This window comes from Camelus ferus, chromosome 4, assembly GCF_009834535.1.
Source record: "Camelus ferus isolate YT-003-E chromosome 4, BCGSAC_Cfer_1.0, whole genome shotgun sequence".
Classification (NCBI taxonomy): Eukaryota; Metazoa; Chordata; class Mammalia; order Artiodactyla; family Camelidae; genus Camelus; species Camelus ferus.
The window spans coordinates 59,726,304-59,752,000 of NC_045699.1; the positions used below are offsets into that span (position 1 = coordinate 59,726,304).

The following is a 25,697-nucleotide window of genomic DNA, read 5'->3' on the forward strand; positions in this document are numbered from 1 at the left end:
CAGCGCCTCTGCCCAGCAGCCTGTGATCCAGGGCTCACAGCCCAGGCTGGGGTTTTTAATTAGCTGAGAGAGGGAAGAGTCAAGCCCTCTAGGATGGAAAGAGAGACACCAAGAAGGCTCATAAATCCAGAACCAAGGATCCATCGGCTGGAGTCTGGCAGTGGTAGGAGGGAGGAGGGGGAGATAGGGAAGAAGGTGAGGGACAGACTGACTATCTTTTTAGCTTTTTTCATACTCTCCCTTGCTTTCTGGTCTAGGCACTACAGAGAGGATGGGAATCTGTACCACATTTTCCAAAGGAATCCCTGGGGAAGCACTTTTTTTCCTAGCTTGTCTGTGTGACCAGAAGTCAGGGAACCTCATTTCTAGTTTCACCTCTACTGCTGAGTTGCTGTGCAATTTGGAGCAAACATTACAACACAAAAGCTTGCAGGCTTTGGAGTTAGACATGAGCTTAAATCTCTATTCTATGATCCTTACCAGAACTGTGACTTGGGCAAATTGCCTTTGTCTCTCCATGCCTCAGTTTCCCCATCGATACAATCAGGATAAGACCTTGCATTGCAAGGATTAAATGAGAACACAGATAATGTGCTTTACCTACAATGGACACTCAATACATAACGGCTATTTTAAAATTTATTTTCCTCCCTCTTGGCCTCAGTTTTCTCATATGTAAAATGCAAAGTTGTTCATATGACTGATAAGGGCTCTTTCAGCACTGATTTCCTCTGGGTATTTTTATCTGGATACAAGAAAACACATCCAAATCTGGGGCGGGGGAGGGTGCTTCTTTACAATGGAAGATTTGAATGTACTCTTTGCAAAGAGTCCAGAGGAAGGGCTGGGGCTAACATAGGGTGTAGCGTGGAAATCTTGAGGATTGCTTATTTCACACCGGTGTAGCAAGACAATTCTGAGAATCTGGGCTATTGGCTGCCTCAGTAGTGAGTGAGTGCCACATCCTTGGAGAATGCAAGCAAAAGCTGGACAACAGTCTGGAGCTGATGTTCTGAAAGAAATTTAAACATTGGATAGAAGGCCAGAGTTTTTCCTTTAAGGTCCTTACCAGAGCCGAAAATGTCATGACATGATGCTTTAGGGTGTTATTAATTTACTGTACTGTTTCTTATTTAACCCTCACAGCCCAGTAGGGAGGGAATACTAACATCCCCACCTTACAGAGAGGAAACTCAAGATGCAGAGAGTGAAGCTGCTTGGTCAAGGTTGCACCCAGATAGAAGGAGGCAGAGCAAGACTAGGAGCCCCAGTGAGTCTAACTCTTAAGCCTCTCTCTTTTTGTTACACAGCCGGGCTTCCATCCCTGATTCTACACCCAATGGCAGAGTCCCAGCCTGGCTAATATTGATTGCAGCTGTCCCTTCCTTCCTCCCCAACCCCTGTCTCTGTCCCCTGACTGCTCCCCCACACGTATTTACACTGGGCTGCCTGGTAACAAACGGCTCGTTACCATGCGGAAGGCGACAGCCGGGCGATTAGTGAAATTTGTTACCCATGCGTCTCTGAACAAAATTAAATTAAAAGTGCTGCTTCGCTGTCAAGATAAGGGCCAAGCTGCTGAGATAATTTTTCACTCTCAAACACTCAATTACCCAGTGAGGCTGGATCAGATACAATCAAAGGGGGGAAAAAGAAGAAAAAGAAAGAAAAAAAATATAGAGGCAGGACCTCCAGGAACAGATGTAAGAGTTGTTACCGCTCTCTCTGGCCAGGGATGTTAAAGAGGCTGTTGCCATGGTGATGGGCTGGCCCAAGTGAAGCAGGTAGGTGGGTGTGGCCTGTGACTACATCCTGTAATAAAGGAGATGATCTCCATCCCCACTGCCCCAGCATTAGGCCAGATGCTGAATTATTGAAACAGCCTCCTCTACCTGCTCTCTCTTACCCCATTCTTGTCCCCCTCTATCTCAGCTTCCATAAAATCCAGAGTGACCTTTCTACCACACAAATCTGAAAACAACACTTCTATGTTGAAATCTTTTGACGGCTTCTCGCTGTCATCATGATAAAGTCCAAATCACTCAGCCAATGTCACCTCTAGCTCTCTGCTCCTCAAACTTTATATTTCAATGAAACAAACTAAACATATCCCTCTTTCCTTCCTTTTTCTCTCCCTCCCTCCTTCCCCTCCCTCCCTTCTTTTTCAACAGGAATTATTTTGAAGGCCTACACTATGCCAGGCAGTTTGCTTGATCTCACTCTATTCACAGTCTCCCTCTGTCTGAAGAGTCTTCTCCGACCTTCTTCCCATCAACAATACCACCTGGTTCTTTAAAACTCAGGTATTTCCTATACCAGCGTCCCTACTCTGATCCCACCAAGCTGGTCAGGTGCTCTTCCTTTGTGCCAACACAGTATCCACTTGCACCCTCTATCATAGTCTTTTCCACATTCTATTATTAAATTATCCATTTGGTTATCCACCAACCAGACTTGAGACCCACAGGGCAAAGACTGCCTTGCTCATCTCTGTATCCCCCCAGGATCCAAACAGCAGGCTTCTAGTATAAGTTTCGTGAACTGAAATTACCTTGGACTTAAATGATGGAATACCTTCTGGAGATCTCTTCTGGAGACTGGAGGAGTCTCTCGCCTCCTTGTTTTCAGTTTCTCCACCAGAAAGAAAATGATTTCTTTAGATGTGTGTTTCAAGATTTTCCTTTTCTAGAGAACCATCCTTGGTTTTTGGACCCTACATATGCCAATGCCTCACTCTAAACCTTCTCAGCCATTAGCACATGGCTAATACTACATTATCTTACATTTGTTAAAACAAAACAAAAAGTACCCTTCCATTAGAATCACAGAATTGCAGAGCCAAGGATACCATAGAATTATAATCTATTTTGGTTACAGAGAGATTACAGAGGGAAACCGAGGCCACTGAATTTGATGGATCTGCTATTCTCCATTATATCTTACTTGCTCTGCCAGATTAAAAATACCTTGAGTGCATGGACCATCAGTCTTACCCTTCTTTGGTTAAGATCCCTAAGGCAGCGATTCTCAACCATGGCTGCACCTGGAGAGCTTTTATTAAAAAATCAGAGATGCCCCGGCTCTACCCCAAGCCTCCTAAATAAAACTCTGGGCTGAGGTCCACAGATAGGTATTTGTTTTTTAAACCCAAACATGTTCCCTATGTACAGAGGGTTGGGAACCACACTAAGAGAGGAAAGTAGCTTTCCTCAAAACATCATTCAAGGACAGGGTACAAGGATATCATTCTCATGGTCCAGGACCCTTTCCACCTGGATATTTAGTTTTGACTCTTCTTCATTCCTTCTTTTACTTTTCCCTCTTTAGGTAAAGATGAAATGCTTTCACACCTCTAGGGATCCCAAGACCAGACACACAGTGGTTTGAATGAATAATGAAAGAGGGATGGGCAATGTTTTTCAAGATTTAAAATCGATTTAAAGATGTAGTAAACCTTTGAGATCATCAGACTTGGCTGCTACAAGACACAGTTTCCCAGTGTGTAAAGGGAAGTGGGCAGACATGATGCCACCATTTGTCCGTCACCTACCATCGTCAGGAACTGTGCTGAGTGCTTTACTTACACTATTCCATTTCAACCTCAAAACTACTCTTAGAAGAAAGAGCTAAAACATGCCATGACAGAGCTGAGGAAAGCAGAAGCCAGTGGGTTAAAGTGATCTTCCCAAGATCACTCTGCCAGGACTCACAACTAGACTTTTAGCTTCAAAGACCATGAATTAAGCACTGCACACTAGGCTCCAGCAAGTCCACTCCCTTCAAATCCTTTTGGGGGATGGGCAGAGCATAAATGATAAACAAAAGGATAAACAAATACATACATATATAATATATTGCTATTCTCTCACATTTTTTAAAATAAATTGTTCTATTTGTCCTCAGAAGTAATCATCATGGTTTGTGAATCATGCCCTTCTTAAAAAATCATTCTTGACAATTATCTGGCTGCATAATATTCCATCAAGTTGATGGATCATAATTTACTTAGCCATTTCCCTATTGCTGGTCACTCAGGCTCATTCTAATTTTTCAATATTACAGATTATGCTACAATGAGTATCTTCAGGTTTAGAGTGTCATGAAAAATGGGTAGTGTCATGAGAAAAATATGGTCATAATATAATTTTGATTTAAAAAAACAAGTGAAATGCAAATGTGTGTATTGATTACAGTTACAACAATGAGAAAAAATATATATGTAAATGAGGGTGAGAGAAATGAAATAAGCTCTTTGGTCTAGAAGGTTCTTGCTCCTTTCTGTTTTCCTCTAGTAGAATTATTACATGATTTTGCATTGCTGAAAAAAAGATAAAAACAATCAGCATGCCATTCCCAATGTTGCTGAAACATCTCAGTTCCCTAAGTGTCCTCATTGCGGAGACATGAGCTTAGGAGTCAGTGGTCTTGACTTTTTCCATGGACAGAAGTCAGAGGAGGAGATTCTCAAAGGCTGGAACCATGTCTAATTAACCCCTGACTCCCAACAAAGCCACACTTTTCCTGGAATCTACAATGTGTGTTCAATGAATCAAAGCATAGAATTTCAGAGCTTGAAGAGGACTCAGATATAATTTATTCAAACACCACTCCCCAACTGAATGGATGGGGAGCCAAAAAGACTTGCCCAAGGTTCCCCAGCATTTGAGTACAAGAACCAGAGTTGACCCCACTTTTTTTCCAAAATCCACTGTAATTAGAAGAGGCAAATGGTTAGCAAATCTGCTCAACAGAATCCATGAAGGAAAAGTCCTTTTCCAGTCCAACACAGAATGGGTTTGACTTGTGAAGTTGGGGTACTGCACATGCTCATGCATGCTGAGTTAGTTTTACAGATCTCACCTGAAACCCTGAGTCCCACAGCCTCTAGGCTGTTCTTGTGACAAATGCCTCTGAGCTGTATTCCTCCCCATGAAGCACCTCAAATATACTTGAGATGTTGCGAGATGGACATTTTTCAACCCAGAATCTGTGACTGAGGGGAACACCCTCGAACTCTTCACTTTCCAGTCTACTCCCTCTCGTAGATAGCCTCTTTCTCTCATGACTTCATTTACCATCCAATAGGGGGACAGGCTCTGAATCCTAAAATGGTCCCCAATATTCCCCCAAGATACATACTCTGAACATTCCCCTCCTCCTGAATGTGGGTAGGTCTCTGGATATGATGGGATATCCCCCCCTGATTAAGATATGTTATCTGAGAAAGGTGAAGGGATATTTTCAGATAAAATTAAGTTTCCAAAGCAGCTGACTTTGAATTAATCATAAAGGAGTTTACCCTGGATGGGTCTGGCCAAATCTAATGAGTCCTAAAAGAGACTGGGGCTTTGAGGGAAGGGAGTCAAAGTGTAAGAGATGCTTTCCAGCTGCCCTTGAAGAAGGCAACAGTCATGCCATGAACTGCCATGGAGGGGCCATGAGCAAGGGCCTACAGTGACCTATAAGAACTGGGAGTGATCCCTGGCTGACAGCAACAACAGAGCAGGCATGTCAATCATACAGCTACAGGAATGGTCCCTGGCTGACAGCAACAACAGAGCAGGCATGTCTATCATACAACTATAGGAAAACAAGTTCTGCTAACAGCCACGTGTGCTTGGAAGAAGGCCCTGAGCCTCAGCTGAGATCAAAACCCCAGCCAATGCCTTGATTTGAGACCCTGAGCAGAGAGGCTGGCAAAGGCATAACTGGACTTTTGACCTATAGAACTACTGTGAGATAATAAATGTATGTTGTGTGGAGCCTCTAAGTTTGTAGTAATTTGTTATGCAGAAACACAAAGTTAATACACAGCCACAGAGTGCTGACTCTGACTCCCTTTTCCCAGTTAGATCTCTCAGATCTGGTTGGCAGTGCCTCTGTCTGGATGTCCTATAGGTACCCCAAAGGCAGCAGCTCTAAAGCTGAGCTCATCCTTCTCCCTCCTGAAGGTCTGCTGCTCCTCCCTTCCCTGGTGCTGTGATTCTCTCCAGCCCCCATGCCTAAATCCAATGCTCATCTTCAGCAATCCTCAGTGGCTCACTGTCTTAGAGTCAGTCATCCCCTCTAACTGCATCTTAATTGTCCCTGGCAGCCATCCCGTCCCACGGTCTCCCAGAGCACCACGTTCTACCTCAAATACATCCTAACTGGTCTCCCACCTCTAGTCTGGCCCCCTCCAGTTCCTCCACCGTGGAGAGAGTGATCTTAGAACAGGCACAAGGTGATGGATCTCTCTTCTTCAGAAACCTTCCTGGATTCTGCACTTCACATAGGTTCAAGTTCAAGCTCTCTCCTACTCACGTGGAGATGTGTTTTCTTGGTACCGGCCACCTCCCATCCATCCTTCAGGTTTAAGCTTTAATACTGGCTCCTCAAAGATGCCTTTCATGACATTCCCCATTATACGAGTTCCCCTACATGTTTTTCACAGGCACGTCTCACAGTTTGAAATGATTGTTCCTTCATGCGTTTATTTGTGAAGTCCTCCCTCCCACCCCATTCCTCTCTGGCAAGACTATAAGATTCATGAAGGCAGCCACATTACTGGTCTATTTGCCACTATATACCTGGTCCTTAGCATAGAGTCTCAACAGAATTAGATATTTAGTAAACATCAGTTGATTCAATGAATGAATAGATGAATGAACTTGACACTCAAAGCCTTTCCCAGTCTGGGTCAATTCACCCTTCCCTACCTTGTTCTCATTATCTTGCTTCATGTACCTTCTATTCTAGCGACACATCGTTCTGTTGGATCATCACGTAAATCCTATAATGGGATTCTCACCTCCATTTTTCATAAAAGTAAACTGAAGCCTGGGAAATAAACTAACTTGTCCAGGATCACCTAAACTAAGAGTCAGGAATACATAAGGTCGTGCACACAAGCATTTCACAGGGCATTTGGTAGACGGCCCGCAATCACGACTGGTCATTTCACCTCTTTATCTAGGAAAGAGTTTTGCAGGGCAGAAGAATCCCAGCTATCGCATAGGATTGCAAAAAAAAGGAGATGACAGAGCGCTCATGCTTGGACGGGAAGCAGAAAGTCACAATCCCTCAGCATAAGGAAAAGAGGAGGAAATCCTGCTGAGCCTAGTTGAAAAACAAGAAAGCGAGAGAGACTGATTATTCCTTCTCGCTAGTGTAAGCAACTAAAAACGACATGTTTGCTTTATCGCCTTTGGTCTCCCATTTGATTCCTGACAGCTGTCTCCCTCCCTTGGAGGCTGGGCTGTCAGGTGCTGAGCTGGTTGGCATCACTAAGGAGTAGGAGAAAGAAGAACAATTTAAATAGTATTTTAGGGACCGTCACGAGCTTGGGGAGGGAGTTTTTGAAGTTGTCTGGCTCCCTCACTGCATTCCAGGAACCCTCATTTGCCAAGAGTGCTTGATGTCTCTGCAGACTGGGGACAGGTAGTCTGGGAGGGACCTTTAAGAGAAAAAACAACGAAAACAACAACAAAATAATGTCTATTTCCTCTGAGGTTGGAGGGAAGAGAGAGAAGAGAGACATCAGACAGGCGCTTTTTTAGCCTATAACAATTTCGGAATACATAATGTCCTCTTCTCTAATGCCACATTAAACAGGGCCAAATGCAGGTGTGGATCAAAGGTAGGTTTCTGCATTTTACTGTTCTTTCAGTAACAGAAATCCAAACTTCCATTCTCATTTCTTCATGAGAGAAACTAGAATCTGTCCAGAAAGCCTGCATGGGCTGCTGGAACCTTCTGGAGGAAGGTATCCACCTAACACAAATCACAAACAGCTAACTATCAGGGCATGAGCTATGGGAAAGAGGAAGGAGATAAAATCTATATGACTCCCCTAGGGGGGTCATACTGAGGTATGGTGACAACAGATTTTGGAAACAACTGAAATGGGGTTCCAGACTCAACCCTGCAACTTCCTGATTCTATGACCTTGGAGAATTTACTCTGCCTGGTTTTAGTTCCATTCTTTTGCATAGAAAGACAAGGACAGTAATAGATCACAGAGGATGATTGGTGAATATACAATAGACCTGGCACAGAAGTGACACTCAATAAATGGTTGCTATAAGTTGTTATTCATCCTGTAACTGTGAATCAAGTTCCTGGCTTGGGCAAGGGAGATACCCTCGGTGGGAGCCAATGCCAGAATAGGAACAGGGATGAACTGTTGGCTAATACGTCAAGGATATAGTAGAGCGGTTTTTCTCAACTCTGGCTCAAAACTAGAATCTGGAAAGGATTTTATACCAATACCCAGACCCCTTTCTTGGCCAGATATTCCCATAGAATGAGTCCGAGATAAGCATTTGGAACTGGTGTTTTGTATTTTAAGTTCTCCATGTGGCTCTGAGGTTCAGTTAGGCCAGAGGACTGCCCAGCTCTGATGTTCCTTTCTACCACAGAGCTGAGGACACCTGCGCTGCCATTGGCTCTGATCTGACCCAGATTCTAGGACTCATCATTCCTTCAAGTAGGCTGCCCCAGAGTCTCCAATCTCCTACACAGGCCTTAAATATCCAGCCTCCCCAGCTGACCCTGTCTTCTGTTCCTGGAAAGAGATTTTCCACCTAGAGCCTTGAACTTGGTAGTTTGCTTTGTCCCAGGCCTACTGCATTGTCCTCTGGGAAAGATTCCGGATTACTCAATTTCTAGAAAGAAGTCCGTGCACTTGAGCTTGTGGCTAAAATCTTACTTCTTACAGTTCCTACTAGCATGATGGTAAATATTTAACAGTGGGCTCTCTTAGGAGGAAAGAGAAGCTTCCATTGCAGCGTTTGCCAACTTCCCTAGTGTAAATACTTCCACCATGGTTGATTATAAGCTACCAAAATGATTTGACTCATAGCAGAGTTGGGAATAATGAGCAAAACTGGCTCTCACAAATGGGTGTGGGAAACTAGAAGATCTCTTTGTCATGTATTTTCCTCCCTGACCAAATACCAGGACCCTCACTGGCAGTAGTGCCCTGGTAGGGTGGGTCCCCAAGGATGCTGCCTTTTTTCCTTTACACTGAACTAACTTCTCAGTGTCTGAGCTAGTTCTGACCACCCCTACTCCTGGTCCTAGCCCCTCCTGGACTGAAGCTCTGTGGAGGGTTACAGAGCTTACACCAGGATGTTCTCAGAAGTCAGATCAAGCTTTCTGTACCAGCACAGACATGTGTACATACCTCTTGTCTTGTTAATATAGATCTAGTGCTAGGTACTGAGGGACACACTCGCATTATCTCAATCATATAATAGTCTGTCCAGATTTTGAAACCAAAGAGCTTAAGTCCAAATCTCAGCTACCCTCACCTCATGGCAGTCTCAAGGACGTGTTCTAAGTCTCAGTTTCCTTAGGTATAAAACAGAAGTAAAATAATCCCTTCCCATGGTATTACTGGAATTCTATAAGGTGGTGCATATAAAGAGCATAGACCAGTGTAGAGAGAGTTCAATAAATCAAACATGTCCTCTGCCCTCATACTTGGCAGGTTCTGTTCTGTTGACGCTCAGCTTTCATCCCACCCCATTCCCCCTTCCTGGGGTCTCTGCTCCATCCAGGCATTCTCAGATTATATTTCAGAACAGTCGCCTACTCTCCATCCCCAAAGGCCTCCTCTTCTCAGATATGGCTTGAACTTTCCCTCACTTGTCCATTTTCCTCTAAAACATGATTAAACTCTGTGTGTGCATATGTGTGCGTGTGTGTGTGTGTGTGTGTGTGTGTGTGTGTGTGTGTTTTGGCAGGGGAGAATCAAAAAGAAAAAAAAACACAAATCCATAGCAAGGTTTGCCTACAATTCAATAGTTCTTATCACTATAGAAAACCTCAGCTTAAGAACTGTCCAATTAAAACAAGCAACTAAAAACAAAGAAATAACTCAAACCAGGAGGCATCTATGCCCTGGTTCTTTGGGAACTAGTCAACAAAGCTTAGAGGAAAGTGCATGGGATTGGGAATCACATAACCTGGGTTTCTCGAACTGGCTGAGCAACCAGCAGAGGTCCAGAGAGTGAGAGAGACTCGCCCCAGGCCACACAGCCACCCTCGCAGAGCTAGGCTGGGAAGTCCATGCTGGGTGCTTTCCCTGCTGGAATCAGCTGCAGCTGTGGCTGCTCTGTCTTCTGCTCAGCACTGTGCCTGGGGCTGGACAAGCCATCTGCACTTCTCATCTGGACCTACAATTATACACTGGCTTATCCTGATCAGCATCGCTCCTCTGTGTGAGCTGGATTTCCCCCCAAGGAAATTATTACCACTCGGAGGCTGGGGGCCCAGGGCCCATTGCCCACACTGCCCAGCATCATGCTTAGTAAGGTTGCTCATTCCCTAAATGTCGTTTAGACTAGAATGAGCTTTGGACTTGATGAAATGAGATGTAAATATTTTTGTTTCATAGATAGGAAACCTGAGGCTCCAAGAGGGCACATGCTGGCCAAGGGTCACTGAGTGAGTTAGTGGTCGGGGGTACAAACTTGACTGTACATCTCCTGACTGTGAGTCCAGTGTCTTCTGCTGGATGTAGTGTCATCTCTGGATAATAGAGGTGAAATTCTGCCCAGTGGGAACCTGTCGTATCAACTCCTTAATTAGTTAACGCTGTCAAATGCCATCAGAATTGGCAAACGTCAAACAAGTGATGGATTGGGTGGTTATTTACTTGGCCAAAAGTAGAACTCTTTGCTTGGCAAAGAGACTCCTTTAGGCAGAAAGACCGTGAAGACATGAGATCAGATCCATTTCACAAAGCACTGCGAGATTTCACTTGTGCTTTCTGGACAGTTTAGGTCAGGGCTCGGCAAACTGCGAGCCACTGGTGAAATCTGGACCAGCATCTGTTTTTGAAAATAAAGTCTTATTAGGATGCATTTATGTTCATTCCTGTGTCTGTGGCAGCTTTCAAGGTACAGTGGAAGAGTCAAGGAGTTCCAACAGAGACTGCGTGGCCTGCGAAGCTGGAAACGTTCATTAATTAACCATTTACAAAGAGAGGCTGCTGGTTCCTGACTAGGGAAATCCCTCCAGACACACATATTGTGGTCTCTCGGTCTCTGTTTCTCAGTCACTTTTTCTTTCTTCCTCTCTGCTTACTCACCATCTTGATTACTCCAGCTCTTTGCTTTGGGAGGGGGTTCTACCTGGCCACCCAAGACACCTTTGAATAGCAGTCCCATTTCCCTGACAAAGAACCCAAGACTCAGGGAAGCTAGCGCTGATTCTCAGACTATATCATAAATATCTTTTCCAGTAGATCTCACTGCCAAAAATGAGATTTTAGCTGATTTAGTTTGGGGTGCAGACTGTGTTCAAGGGAAGGGGAACTTCAGCGGGAAAGAATCAAAATTTCTCGAACACCTTTGGGTGAGTCCTGGAACCTTCCTTCTCTGGACTCGCTCATTCTGTGAGGTCAGTGCCCACAGCTCTATTTTCTATAACAGAAGTGCCCCAGAGGTTAAAGGCCGATCCACAGCCACAAAAAGCAGATGAAGAGAAGTCAGGATTCATAGGCAGGTCTGGCTGAATCTAATGCCATTTTTATTTCTCCCATGGGACATGCTAATGAGAGAGACCGAGGCAGGAAAAAACGGTGAGGTGTTTCCTTTCTCCTCCCGCTCCATGTCCTCTCTCTACCATCAGCCTTGGGTGCATCCTTCTCTGCCAGGGACCTTCCCAGACTTGTCACATCCCAGTAAATTGCACTCGGTCCACCTGCGCCCAAAGAAGCCAGGCAGAGTGGGCTTTCAGCACCAGTACCCGGGCCCTCCCCCAGCTACTAAGCACATCCCTCCCTGATGGCCTTGAAGAGGAAGAACGGGCAGGGCTGAGGCCACAGTTCCATTCACCAGGAGCAGTAAAAAGAAGGGGAAAGGAGAGGAAACCTTTTTTTTTGGTCCCAGTAACTGGAGATGGAGTGAGAGAAAACAAGAGGGGCCAGGCCGTAAACCAGCATCCACCCTGAGCACGCGTAATAATTCGAGCACTCGACTAGGAATTTCTTTCATTCATTCATTTATCACTCTTTTGTTCAAAAATATGAACCCAAAGTTGAATTAAAAATATGGACCCATCTCTGTGTTTGGTGTGGGGATGGAAAGCTGGTAGAAGTGGCAATCTATGTGCCTACCCTTGTGAAGCCTCTGGTTCAGTGGAGGGTACAGACACTGCCCAGAGAACACGTTGGTAAATGTAAAATTACAGGGGTGATGAAGTCAGCCGAGGGAACAGCACAGAAGCGGGTGCAGAATGAAACAGGGAAACAGGGTGTGGGATGGCTTAGCTGACACACGCCATTTAAGTGGAGATGTCAGAGTGAGTGGGAGTGAGTTGGAGGGCAGGGGGCAGCCTTCCAGGAGAGAACATTTTGCGAAGGTTCTGGCAGGACAGACGGGGGAGTGCTGGAGAAGAGGCCTGGGCAGCAGAGCAGACAAAGCCCTGGAGAGATGCACGTGGCCAGACCACTCAGGGGCTCGGAGGTGCAGCAAGAAGTTCACATTTCACCCCAAATGCAGAAGGACAGATTAATTCTAAGCAGAGAAGAAGCAACATGATTCCTGTTTACATTTTTAAAATGAGCACTCTGGCTGCAGGGTTGAGAATGGATTAGGAACAGTAAGTGAGACCACTGAGAAGGTGATTTTCATCGCTTTTAAGCAAACGATGCAGGGGACAGGCATTAGGATGGTGGTCATGAAGAAAGAGATCTTGTTGCCAGGAGTTATAGTTATAAAGGAGATCCTCAAGTTCCCATTCAATCCCCATAGTTACCCTCAGAGGGAGGCATTGCTACCCTGTCTTACAGACGGAAATGTTAGGATCATTGTTCATGTTATGTGGATGAATAGTGACAGAGTCAAGTCTGGGCCCAGGTCACTCTTCAGCTTCGACTCCTTCAGGAAGCCCTCTCAGATATCTCCAGTGTTCCTCCATCTCTTTCCTTTCCCTCCAAGCTGGGATAACATCTGGTTATACTCTGTCTTCCAAAGTCTTCTAACATCTTTCCCAGCACGACTCGGCCCCCAGCAGGACCCTCAGGAAGACCTTAACCAGAATTTACTGATTTTCGATTGAACATCTCTTCTTGTCAATTGGGAAAGTGAGACTCAGAGAGGGGCAGTGATTTGGAGACTCACCCAAAAAGCTGGTGACAAGTCTAGGACTAGAAACCACTGTTCCTGTCACTGTCGGGTAACCCAAGAGTCCCAGCTTCCTCTGAATACTTCAAAGACAGCAACAGTCAAATGCCTCGATCCAAGCCCACATGGCCCTAGATTTGGGGAACACAATCCAGATCCTATTTTCAGATGGATTTCAGATGGTGAATTAATATGGACTTCAAATGCTAGGAGCTCTGTTTGCAAACAGCATAGGGGTCCGCCTTTCCTGGTATATTCAGCTCTTTCTCCCTCTACCTCATTGTACTTTATCGTCTCTTCTGGGTCATAGCCTGGCTGGCCTGCATGGCCCCGGGCAGACCAGCGGGAACTGCTGACTCACTGCATTTTCTAAAGAAGAGCTGGGATGGTGGTAGCAGAGGCTGGGAAATGGGCAGGGATGACGGGGGTTCAGGCAGGCTGGGGATGAAGGCACAGTGAAACAGGATGGATGATAGAGGCTACTCTCATGCCAGGGACAGACACCTTCTCCAAAAAGAGAACCAGGAAAAAGGAGAGGCACTGGCCAGTGAAGGCGCGGTGGTATGGGGCAGACATGCTGCAAGGGAGTGGGAAGCCAGATACATTTCCAGACACACAGCCAGTCCCATTGGCATGAGTGAGAAGGGACCTCAGAGGCCAAACTCTCCCAGGTTCAGGTAAGAACAGAGGCCTGGATCAGGGGTGTAACTTGACTGAGGTCACACCACACGTTGGCAGCAGATCTGAGATTCATGCACACACTCAGTCCTAGGGTGCTTCTTCCTCGGCAGCCTGGCTCCACCACGACCTCTTCTCCCCCTCCTTAACCCCACCTACATGCTTCACTAATTGTAATCCTTAGAACAAACCCTCCGGGCTTTACTTTTCCTGTCCGCTTTTTTTTTTTTTTTAGATTGGGAAACTAACGCACAGAGAGAGGCTAAGGTTCATGTGCAAGATGGCATCTCTAGTAAGCAGAGGGGCTGGGGTTTAAATTCAGGGAGCCTGCCACAGAATCCATGCTCTTAATACTCTGCTCCATTTCCCTCTCACCCTCAAGGGCTCCCAAACCTCCCCCAGCTCACCTCTGCATCATACATTTTTCCCATCAGGGTAATGAGCACTGAAGGTGCCCCGACTCCTGTACAATATATATGAAACAGGGAAAGGTCACAGTCTTTCCCGGGTGACCGTGGTGTCTACAGTCCTGGGTACTGGGCTCTAGTTCATCTGGCTGGAGCAGAGGCTTTGCCCAGACCAAGTTCACCCTCTATGCTAAACAAACAACCAACCACAGCAGCAGTGGCAACAGAAGCAATAACCTTGACAACACCAACCACAGTGTCAGGAGTGCTTTCTCTGTGACCCTGCAGAAAAGTAAGGTAACTCGTGCTCAGGGAACCTAAACTTGCAGTCCCTTCCTTACTCCCTCAAACCCCTCCCTTGTTGTACTCTTTCTCCTTAGCGTTGGCCACCATCTCATATGTTTATATTTTGATATAATACAAACTCCACGATGGCAGGGCTTTTAAAAATTGTTGCTTGGTTTCTGTCCCCATTGCCTGGAAGAGTGTCAGACACATAGTTGGTGCTTAACAAGTATTTGACATATTTATGGAAGAAAATAAGGGAAGGAGAAAAGAAGGAAGGATTCACTAGGAAATAGCTGAAGAAAAGAGCAGAGTGGTCGGAGGAGAGGGAGGAACAGAAGAGACAAAAAAAGGAGAGAGAAGAAGACAGAGGGACACAGGAGAGAAAAAAAAAAGACACTACTATATACAAGAGCTAAACAACCAGGACCTACTATAGAGCACAGGGAATTATACTCAATACCTTGTAATAACCTATAATGAAAAGTATATATTACATTTTCAGTTATGTATGTGTAACTACATCACTTCGCTGGACACCTGAAACTAACACATCAATGTAAATCAGCTATACCTCAATAAAACAATAAAAAGAAACCCACAAAAAAAGAAAAGACAGAAGAATGAGGAGAAGGAAGCAGTGACAGATGAGGGAGGAAAGAAGAGAGGAAGGAGAAGAGTAAAAGAAAAAAAAAAGAAGTAAGATTGATAAGAAATACGCAAGCAAACAAATTCAAAATATGGAGAAAGAAGAGGAGACGGAGAAAGATGTGGTGGGACCGGAGGTGGAGGGAGAGGGACTTGCTATTAGTGGACAGTAAGTGGAGGAGAGGGACGAAGCAGCTTTTGTTTTCCACTGGCAGGAGGGGAAGGGAAGGAAGGTGTGTGTGTTCATGGGGTGCATCACAGCCCATGGCATCCCTGTCATCCTGGAAACACAGCCCTGCCTTTTGGAGTGTATGGAGGTACTGGGCCAAATTGCTTATCTCAAGTCCTGCGGCTTGCCTTTGCTTTTCTTTTTTAAGTTTAACTCCAGTTTACGAGGGGCACGCTCAACGATGGATGCTTTTCCAGTTAGCTGTAAAGAGCCCGGTCCTGCAGAGGAGACCCACCGACTTCCCCAGCCCTAATTCTGGCTGTTGTACTGGGAGAGGAAGAAGACAGGTCAAGAATCATCCATCACCAACTTCTAAATTTCCAATGCAGCAGACACCAGAAAGCTGAGGCATGGGAAGTGTAAGAGGCAGGCCCACTTATTCTAACATCTGCAGAGGCTGCAAGGCCATCCCAGGTGATGTGTCAAGGGAGACACTCTCCTTACAGGGCCTTTGTGGTGAAAGGCACCAGGAGTAGAGAGATATGGAAAGCAACAAACAGAACCGAAAGAACATGAATGATGTCCACTTTATGTGCCCTTAGTATGTATCAGGTGCCATGATACATTTTTAAACAGAACCAAAATTCATCTCTGAGTCAATGAGACAGTTCCAAGGCCCATTTCACAGAAGAGAAAACTGATGTATTGGGTGGGTAGATAACTTGCCCAGCAGCCAAAGGCACCCAGAGAAGCTATGTGATCTATGCCTATTGAAGGTCCATCACACATGGGTAGGGCTGTTTTGTGAAGAAGACTTCCCCTCCTCTCCTCTACCACAGGTACATCCTCAGCCCACTTCTGTGCAGAGCTGGAGGTGGTGGTGGTGGGGGGCACAGGCTGCCACATGCCTGCATTAGCTGCCATCATGTTTGTCAGAGGACCTCCCTTCTCTCCAGGGCCTGGTCTAAGCCCATGGATCTGCCCTTAATCACTGGCATGGAATACATGTTTGCACCCTAAGTTCTCTCCCAAGATTGCAATCTTGAACTTGCTACTTTGTCATCCTTCTAAAACACTCAAGGATGAGGCGTCCTATTCCCAGGTGACTGCTTGACATATGATCCATTTTCTCTCCAGAGCACGTTTTACCAGAGAGAACGATGGACCTCGGCCACAAGGTCTAGCTCTTTAAGGGGGTTCCACTTCAGCATTCTGACATATCCTGACATTAAGTGGCATTGTGAGAAAAAAAATTATGTATCAACACTGATTCTGTCCGCTGAAAACACACTGTCTAGAGAGTCACAAGGAGTCCTGTTTATAGAAACCAACTGAATAACTTTCTGTCTGGTCTCTGTGTCAGATAAACACCATTTCCTGAATAAATGCTGGTTTTATCACATAGACCCTGTGCATTCTACTGCTGAGTACGTTACCTTTTGCACTTTGGTTGCTAAGAATCTCTGAGTTAAGCTGTCAGCTCCTTGTAAGAACTTCACAACACAGCACAGCATGGATTACCGTGCACACATCTGAGCTGAGTTTGAATAACTTTCCTTACTCCTATTTTCCTTTCCATCTGATTCTCTATTGTGATGATTTTTTTTGTAAAAAACTGCATAAACTTAAAAAAATCCCCAAATCCTTTGAAAAAATGGGGTAAGAAAGAAAGCAAATAAAGGATGGGCAATCAGGGTACTGAATGCCAAGCTCAGGGTTAACTGGATCAGCACCAGGCTGAAGAAAATCCAGGGTTTGTCAAGAAGCACAGAATCTGCTTCCCAGGTTTTCCTCCTAAAACCCTGGTTCTGGAACCTTCCCAAGGACTTCATTACCTTTGCTGCGGCGACGGCTGCGGTACTGCTCCGTGTAGAACGTCAGCTGCGTTTCGTCGTCTGCCTCTGAACCCGACGTCCCCTTGGTCCTCCCAAAGCTGATGCCCCCTGTGCAGGAAGCACAATCCATCTGTCATCACAGGCCTCCAGAAGCTATTAAATCCCTCATCCGTCCCAAAGGTCAGCAACCCCATCCCCAGACCCTTTTCTGTAAATCCCAAGGGACCCAGGAGTCGGCATGATTTACAGGAGGAGCTCAGGCTCTGCAGTGATGTGGATCTGGGTTCTAACTATGGGCTTGGCAGCCTCGGGGCTGTGTGACCTTGAGGAGATGCCTCATCTTTCTGAGCCCTGGGTTCTTTCTTTCCAAGTCAGGGACCATCACTATTAAGCTTGTGGGGTTGCTCTGGAGATTAAAGGAGATAAGATACGAAAAAGACCCTGCCGGCTGGGGTGGGTGTTGAGTAACTGATAGGTATATTGCTATGATGATCCAGCCTCTAAGGAAACACTCCAGGCAACTTAATTTCACACACATTTCAGTCAAGTGCTTACTATACGCCAGGCCCAGAGTCAGACACGGGAGAAGCAAAGATAGATACCACCGGTTCTTGCCAGCCAGGGGATCATAAGCCAGTCACAGGGACAAACGGGAGCCTAAGGAGCCTTTAATCTAATTCATGGCCATGTTTCCCACACAGTGAGACACCAGGAAGATGGGAGAGAGCAATCCATCCCAGCATGGAGGGCCCGGGAAGGCTTTACAGAGGAAGGGAGATTGAGGTCAGGGCTGGAAGGATGGATGGGGCTTCCATGGTGGAAAATGGAGTTGGAAGGAGAGATAAGAGCTGGAGCATCCCTGGGGCGGGGGGGAGGAGGCAGCAGGGGTGGAGTGCTGACTGGGAAGGAGTGGAAGTCCCCGAGTGCCACACCGAGGACAGGGACTAAGTTTGGGATGTCACGGAAGCTTCTGAAGCAAGAGAATCAGTTCATCAGCTGCACATGCCAGGAAGGACATGATGGTGGCTCACAGGTCTCAGAACGGGTGCCAGGGAGGGCAAGCAGCTAGGAGGCTCAGCGATGGCCCAGGTGAGAGGAGGTGGGGGTCTGGGTAAGGCCAGGGGTGGTGAGGATGTGGAGGAAGAGATGAGCGCAAGGGATGCTTCAGAGACAAACTCAGAGGAACATGGAGGGGAAAGGGTAAGGCTTCCATACGCAGCGAACAGCTGATCACAGAAACAATAAAGAAAAAAGCCCAGAAAGAAATACATCAAAATACTAATAGCAGTTAATTCTACAGGGAGAAATATGGGTAAGTTTTATTTCCTCTGTGCTTTTCTTTCTGTTTATTGTGAAAAAAAAAAAAAAGTGCAGGATGTGGAAAAAGAAGGCTGAAAGGGTCGGGAAACTCTTTATCCCAGAGAGGAAATGGCTACAAGAGAGCCTCAGAGCATGGTGAGGGTGCGGGGTGGGCAGAGCAGGGAGCAAGAGGGACCTTGGTTTGGAAAACTGTTTAGTGGAAGGAGCTCAGATGCCTACATCAACAGACTATCTCTGGGACGACACTCAAGGATCTGGTAAACGTGGTTGTCCTGGATGGAGAAGTAAGTGGCTGAGGATGGAGATGGAGGAAGATACCTTTCCCTATATATGCTGTGTATCTTTTGGCTCAAGCACCATGCAAACCTATTAGCTACTGCAAAACCTCCACCTGAAGAAAAGCAAAGCATAATTAGAGGGAAATGTTATTCAGTCCATGTAAGGATTTACTCTGTCATTTCCTCTGCTGGGGCATCGGCAATGATGTTCAATACACAGAAATCCCACTTTCAGACACACTTTCTGCTATACAATTATTACGCATTTATTCATTCCAGCAACGTCTTCAGCAATCTACTAAGTACCCAGAAGATGTCTATACATTATTGCATACAGTCCTCATCATGACACATTCATGGGGAAGGTGTAATTAGCAACTGAGACAATAATACAAAGACACAGAGACATGCAAAGGTGAAGTTACCTGCCAAAAGTCATACAACTGATGAGCAGGAAAGCTACAATTCAGGGCCACACTGCCCAGCTCCAAATCTTGGCTCTCTGCTATGCAAGTTGCTTTCCTGGGAAGCAACTTGAGAGGGAAGCTTAGGGAAGACAGATCGTCCTTTAAGCACCAGGTGTCCAGTGCTGTGTTATGAGCTTTGCATATGTCATCTCATTCAAACTCACAGTCCTCATAAGAGGGAGGCAACATGATGCTCACTTTATAGATGAAGAAACCAAGGTTCAGGAAGGGAAAGTGATTTGGGAACGATGAGTGAAGTTGAACTTGGTACTCAGGTATGAATGATGGCCAAGCTCAAAATTTTAACCATCGTGACACTATCCCTCAGTTTAATAGTCTATAAAATGGAAAAATTAATACTCACCACCCTCCTTTTTGGAGACAGTATTTGTAATGGATGGTAGAGTATGAAGGAGAACAGTATCTGATCACTGTCCCCAAATGTGTCTCAGGGACATGGTCTGTCCCCATCCTTCAGTGCAAACCTTCCCAATCCCCAGAAACTAGGAGTTGGGCCTGGAGACAGCAGGAGACTCCAGATTCTACCAGATGCAATTCCCCACTTAAAGACTCTCCTTTGAAATGGAGTTGGCAGATGCCCCATGGAGATTCTGGAAGCAATGGAAGAGCAGAGGTCTCATAGACCAGCAGACTTCTAAAAATGCCATTAAAATATTTCACTGTTACAGAAAGAGGAAGGAAGGAAGGAAGGAAGGAAGGAAGGAAGGAAGGAAGGAAGGGAGGAAGGAAGGAAGGAAAGAAGGAAGGAAGGAAGGAAGGAAGGAAGGAAGGAAGAGGGAGGGCCTGAGGGAGGGAGGGAGGGGTAAGGAGGAAGAGGAAGTGGGGAGGGAGGGAGGGAGGGAGGACTTTTTTTCATCTACGCATAATTCTTGGCCAAGGGGAAAACCAAGGCCTGTGATAAAATAGCTGCCTTATGTACAGGAAGCATCTGTCATACTTCCTGCTGTGTTTGGGTAGCAGAGAAAAAGGGAGGTGTCGCCTGTCAGGAGTCTACCCCAGGCCCTTCCCACATCCCCTTTCACGCCACTGCAGTCCTTTTAAACATTCCAACTAAGTCCTCCCTCCTTTCCTTCCTCTCCTCCTCTTTCTCCTCTTCCTTTGTCTCCCAAGCAAATGACATGCTGCACTCCTGCATGGTGAACATGGCAGATAGGATGCAGACAAGTCTTTCCTTACTGGGACAGTCCAGTGGTGGGGGTACAGAAAACTTACTGGGCAATTCTAATACAATAAGAAATGCTAACCCTTCCACAGCACTGTCTCTCTGCCAGGTACAGGTCTCAACCCTTTACTTGAATTGCCTTGTTTAATCCTTACAATAACCCTAGGAAGTAGGTTAAACTTTTCATTCCCATTTTAACAGATGAGGAAATGAAGGCATGAGGAAATTAAGTAATCTGCCCAGGGTCACACAGCTTGTGAGCAGCAGACCCACAATTCAAACCCAGACAGTGGCTGCAGTGTATTCCCTTAGCCCTCATGCTGTGTATAATAAAATATGAGTAAAAACCTCATTTAATGTCCACAGCCATCCTTGCAAGGAAGGCATTATGAACCTTGTTTTACAGATGAATAAGCCCTGCCTCAGAGAGGTGATGTGAGGTGTGAATGAGCAAGCTGGGATTGAAATCAGGTCTGCCTGCAAAGCCTGCCTCACGGCTAAAATTAGCTGAGAAGTTGTGTGTGCATGTGAGTGTGTGTGAGTGTGCATGTGAGTGTGTGCAGAGGGAGCGTGGTAGCAAAAGCTTGAGGACCTGACCTCTGAGGATTAGCAGGTCTGTTACTTGCCCCCAGCACCAGGGCACATTTTCCACTTCCCACTGCTCCTCCCTGGAACCTCGGCAACTGTATTACTGGTAGGAATTCTGGTCAGACTCAGCTAGATCTTATTGATGCCTCCATCATTCCACATGTTCATGTACCCCAAGACTATGCCCCTGCTTCTCCAGGTGCCTCCTCCAATCCCACACCTCTGACCTTCATCTCCCTCCTATAAGTACCAAGGTACCACTTTCAGAATGGAAACTGAGGCTCAGAGATGCTGCCTCTACCTCAACCTGTCCAATAAAAATAAAATGCAAGACACATGTAATTTGAAATGTTTCAGTAGCCACAGTAAAAAAGTAAAAAAAATAAATAAATAAACAGGTGAAATTAATTTTGGGGATACACTGGATTTAACTAATATACTCAAAATACCATCATTCCAACCTGTAATTAACATAAAATTATTATTCATGAAATATTTTATATACCATTCACAAGTTTTCAAAATCCAGTGTATTTTTTTATGCTCACAGCACATCTCAACACGGACTAACCATATTTCAAGCACCCATTATATTGGAAAGCACAGTTCCAGAGGCACTTATGTGATTCCCAAGTATAATTAAGGGCTGGAACCTGGGCACAGGAGAGAGATGAATAAGCCACAGGCCCCACTAAGGTGTTGAATCTTTTTCTATAATGTGACCTGGATGAAAAATGGTGTAGCTCAGATTCCATTAAAAGACAATAGTCATTGTCTCTGCCCTTGGGCACTTAGAGTCTAGCAGGTTTCTACATTGGTTTAATCTATGCGTCATGAGAGGTAATACACTTCTGCACAAAGAAATTAGGGTATTGGAGTCCGATATGAGTTATAACCCTAGGTCCCACTTATTAGCTCTGTGGGCTTGGGCAAGGCACCCAACCTCTCTGAATTCATCTTGAAAAGGGGAACAGTAGCTCTCCGATCATATGGTCATTATGAGGAAAATGAGACAGTGTATGTGAACAGTTAGCACAAAGGCCAAAGAAGTGAGAGCAAGGGTACACTCCTCATTTAGTCAATGCTTGTTTACATTTCATAAAAGAAATGGATGTGCTTCTGGGTGGGAGTGGTGACTCCCTGCCTTCAGTGACATTGTAGGGAGGTGGCAGCCACCCAAGGCATACAGCCTCTGAGTGTCCATATAATCTGAAGAGGCCACAGGCCAATTACCGACTGACTTGGAGATGATTCAGACGAATGGAAAAGAGCCCCCTCTGCTAGCATTTTAATATGAAATTGGTGATTTAGTGACCTAAAGTGCAACCATTAATTATATAGAGCTGCTCAAGTATTCCTAGTTAGGGGCTGAGAGAAAGTGAGAATGGTCAGAGCCTGGCAAGAAGAAAGGAGAGGGGCCGGCAGCTCCTTTGCCCGCATTTCACAGGTTCCCGGCTCTTCTGGTCCTGAGTGGCTTGGGATGGAGCCATGAAGATGGGCCAAGCACGTACCACAGCAGGCTAAGCACCGCTCTGGGCACTTTGTATGCAGTATCCCACCCATACCTGTCACGGGGTCTGAGAGGTAAGCACCATCCCAGTTTTACTGAGGGACAAACCAGCCTTCAGAACCTCAATATTGCTTATCTAAGATCACACAAATCATAAATGGTAGACTCCACAAATTTGAATCTGACTTTTGTCTGATTCAAAAACCTTCTGTTCTAGACAGATTCACAGACAGAGAAAACAAACTATGGTTACCAAGTGGGAAAGGGGGTGGGAAGGGATAAATTAGAAGTTTGGGATTAGCAGATACTAACTACTATATATAAAATAGGTAAACAACAAAGTCCTACTGTATAGCACAGGGAACTATATTCAATACCCTGTAATGAACCATAATGGAAAAGAACATATATATATATATAAACTGAATCAATTTGATGTACACCAGAAACTAACACTAAATCAACTATACTTCAATAAAAAACAAACAAAGAAAAACCTTCTGTTGTCATGAAAAGATCAGTCATTCATCAACAGGGAAATCCAAATCAAAGCCACAATGAGATAGATACCCTTCATATACACTAGGTTGGCCATAAGCAAAACAATGAGAAAATAACAGGTGTTGGAAAGGAAGTAGAGAAACTGGAACCCTCCTGCATTGCTGCTGGGAATCTAAAATACTGCAGCCACTGTGGAGGACAGTTTGACAGTTCCTTAAGAAATTAAACATAAAATTATCTCATGACCCAGTAATTCTGCCCTTAGGCATACCCGAAAGAACTGAGGAGAGGGTATTCAAATAAATACTTGGACATCAGTGTTCACAGCAGCACTGCTTACAGCAGTCAAAAGTGGAAGCAACCCAAATGTCCATCAACTGATGAATGGATACACAAAATGTAGTATATTCATACAGTTGAATATTATTCAGCCATAAAAGAAATGCTGACACGTTACGACATGTGTGGACCTTGCAAACAGCATTTTGGTTCTTAGCAAAACACTTCGCTAAGTTAAAAAATCCAGACATAAAAGGTCATATATCATATGATTCTATTCATAGAAAACATGAGAAATAACTAAACCCATAGAAGCAGACAATAGTGGTTGCCAGGGCTGGGCAGAGGGAGGAGAGGAATCAGGAGTGATTGCTAATTAGTATGGGGTTTCCTTTTGGTGTGATGGAAATGTCCTGGAACTAAGTAGAGCTGTTGGTTGCACAAACCCCTGAATGTATTAATTGACAACAAATTTCTAATGAGGATGCAATTAAGATATTCCAGACATGATGCTAAGCCCTCTATATGAAAATGATCTCAATTTTGCTAATAAATAAACTGAAATATTCAGAAGTTTTTAGATGCTTCCCCAAGACGACATAGATAGTTGGTAGCAAAGAGAGACCTGACCCTAGGTTTGCTCTGGGGTAAATCAGGGCATTTGAATCACTCGAAAGCCATGCTGGAAAAGGCTGGAGCAGTTGTTAGGTGCATAGTCTTTCCCAGGCTTGAGAATTAACTCATTGCTCTTTGAAAATCCACTTTCCCTGACTGGGCTGCCCTATTCACAGACCTGTTCTGTCAGCTCCTGGTAGGCCCACCCCTCCACACTCCATCTCCCGCGCTCTTGGTATCATGATGGATGGTGGTGACATGTTAAATTATTCAGACTCCATGTCTTCCTCGAGCTGGTGACAGCGCTATTGCATTTTTAGATTGCCCAGAACTGCACCAGATAGAGAAATATGTAGCTTGGGAATGCAAAAGCCCATCTGACCCCCACCACCCAGGGAATACAAATGGTACCAGTCATGGGAAGAGGACAAAAGTGGCTAAACTTTCCATGCCCCCTAAACCACACAGCTCATAACTGCTTGGAGCTCTAGGGCTAAGCCATAGATGTTCACACACATCCACCACTTGCAGATGCTCTGACCACAAATGCTACCAGTCATCAGGCACCGTTATACACCAGCACAGTGCCAGGCACTTTGCCCAGAGGTGACGAGTTGTATTCCTATAACTCCAAGGTGGAAACAGAGGCTGAGAGAGGTGGCACTCCTTGTCTGTAGTCACATAGCCAGGAAGTGGCAGGATCTGGATTCAGACTCGGGTTTATTTGATTCCTAGGGAAGAAGATTCTGCAGAATTCTTTGAGGTTCATGTTGAATTTTTTTAAGTTGGTCTTTATGGTTAAAAAATATCTTTATGGTAAAATATAATTAAATATATTTGTTTATAATTTCAGAAAAAGAAATGGATATGACCTAGAGACCCATTTATAGGTGACTGCTTAAAAAATGTTGGCATATTTCTAATACAGATTTTTCATGAGACCATTAAATACAGTGACATAAATCTCTATTTACTGACATGCAAACCTCTCTCTAATATACTGTGGAGTAGAAAAGTATACAGAGAAGAATGCAAAAAAGGGATTCCCTTTGTGTAAATTTATACACACTTCCTGATATTTGGTGTGAATTCCACGGAGTGTGTGTAATAAAGAATAAATATATTTTAATTTAAAAAATAAAGAAGAGGAAAGTAAAAGTCATTTTGAGATGTTCATGATCTAGGGTTATGAACCAAGCTTAAAAAAGCATATTGCAAAACTGTAATTGCAGAATGATCCTATTCTGTTTTAAAAATACACACACACATAAAGCATATAAATGTATGCATATATATATATATATATAGGCATGCATAAAAAGATATTGAAAGAAATATATTAAGGTGTTCTAGTGGTTATTCCCTGGGTAGTAAAATTTGGAGTATTTAAAACATTTTTCTTATTGTTGCTCATCTGCATTTTATAATTTTCCTGCAATGAACATCTATAGGTTGGTAATTTTAAAAAAGACATTTAATAAAAGTTACTTTTTTTTTAAAATAGATTGTCTTTATTGCTTCAGCTGAAGCTATTCCTTATATGACCTTTGGCGTAATATGGTGATCATTCCACTATCCAAGAAAGGACAAATCTCAATTTATCCCCAAATTTTGACCCAAAGAACTACCTATGGAGGAGAAGCTCTCCAATCAAGCTTAACTCAGTATTTCATGAAAACAAAGCTTTGTCTTCTGGAATATCCCACTGCTTCCTTTGGGAGGCTGTATTTTCCAAAAAGAGTCAAAACAAAATCCCTCATTCCCTCTTCTGCAGTGGAATTTCTGCCACTTCCCTATCAAAGGTGGAGGCTAATTTTTC

General features: G+C 44.7%; 1 protein-coding gene across 9 annotated transcripts in view; it reads right to left on the reverse strand.

Annotated features, from left to right (window-relative positions):
• Positions 1-25,697, reverse strand: part of ASTN2 (astrotactin 2) — an 800,822-nt gene that overhangs the window by 503,511 nt on the left and 271,614 nt on the right. For all 9 annotated transcript variants that reach the window (XM_032478291.1, XM_032478290.1, XM_032478299.1 and 6 more), the window contains one exon: positions 17,138-17,245. In XM_032478291.1, coding sequence (XP_032334182.1) covers positions 17,138-17,245 — 108 coding nt within the window. The remainder of the gene's footprint in view (positions 1-17,137; positions 17,246-25,697) is intronic.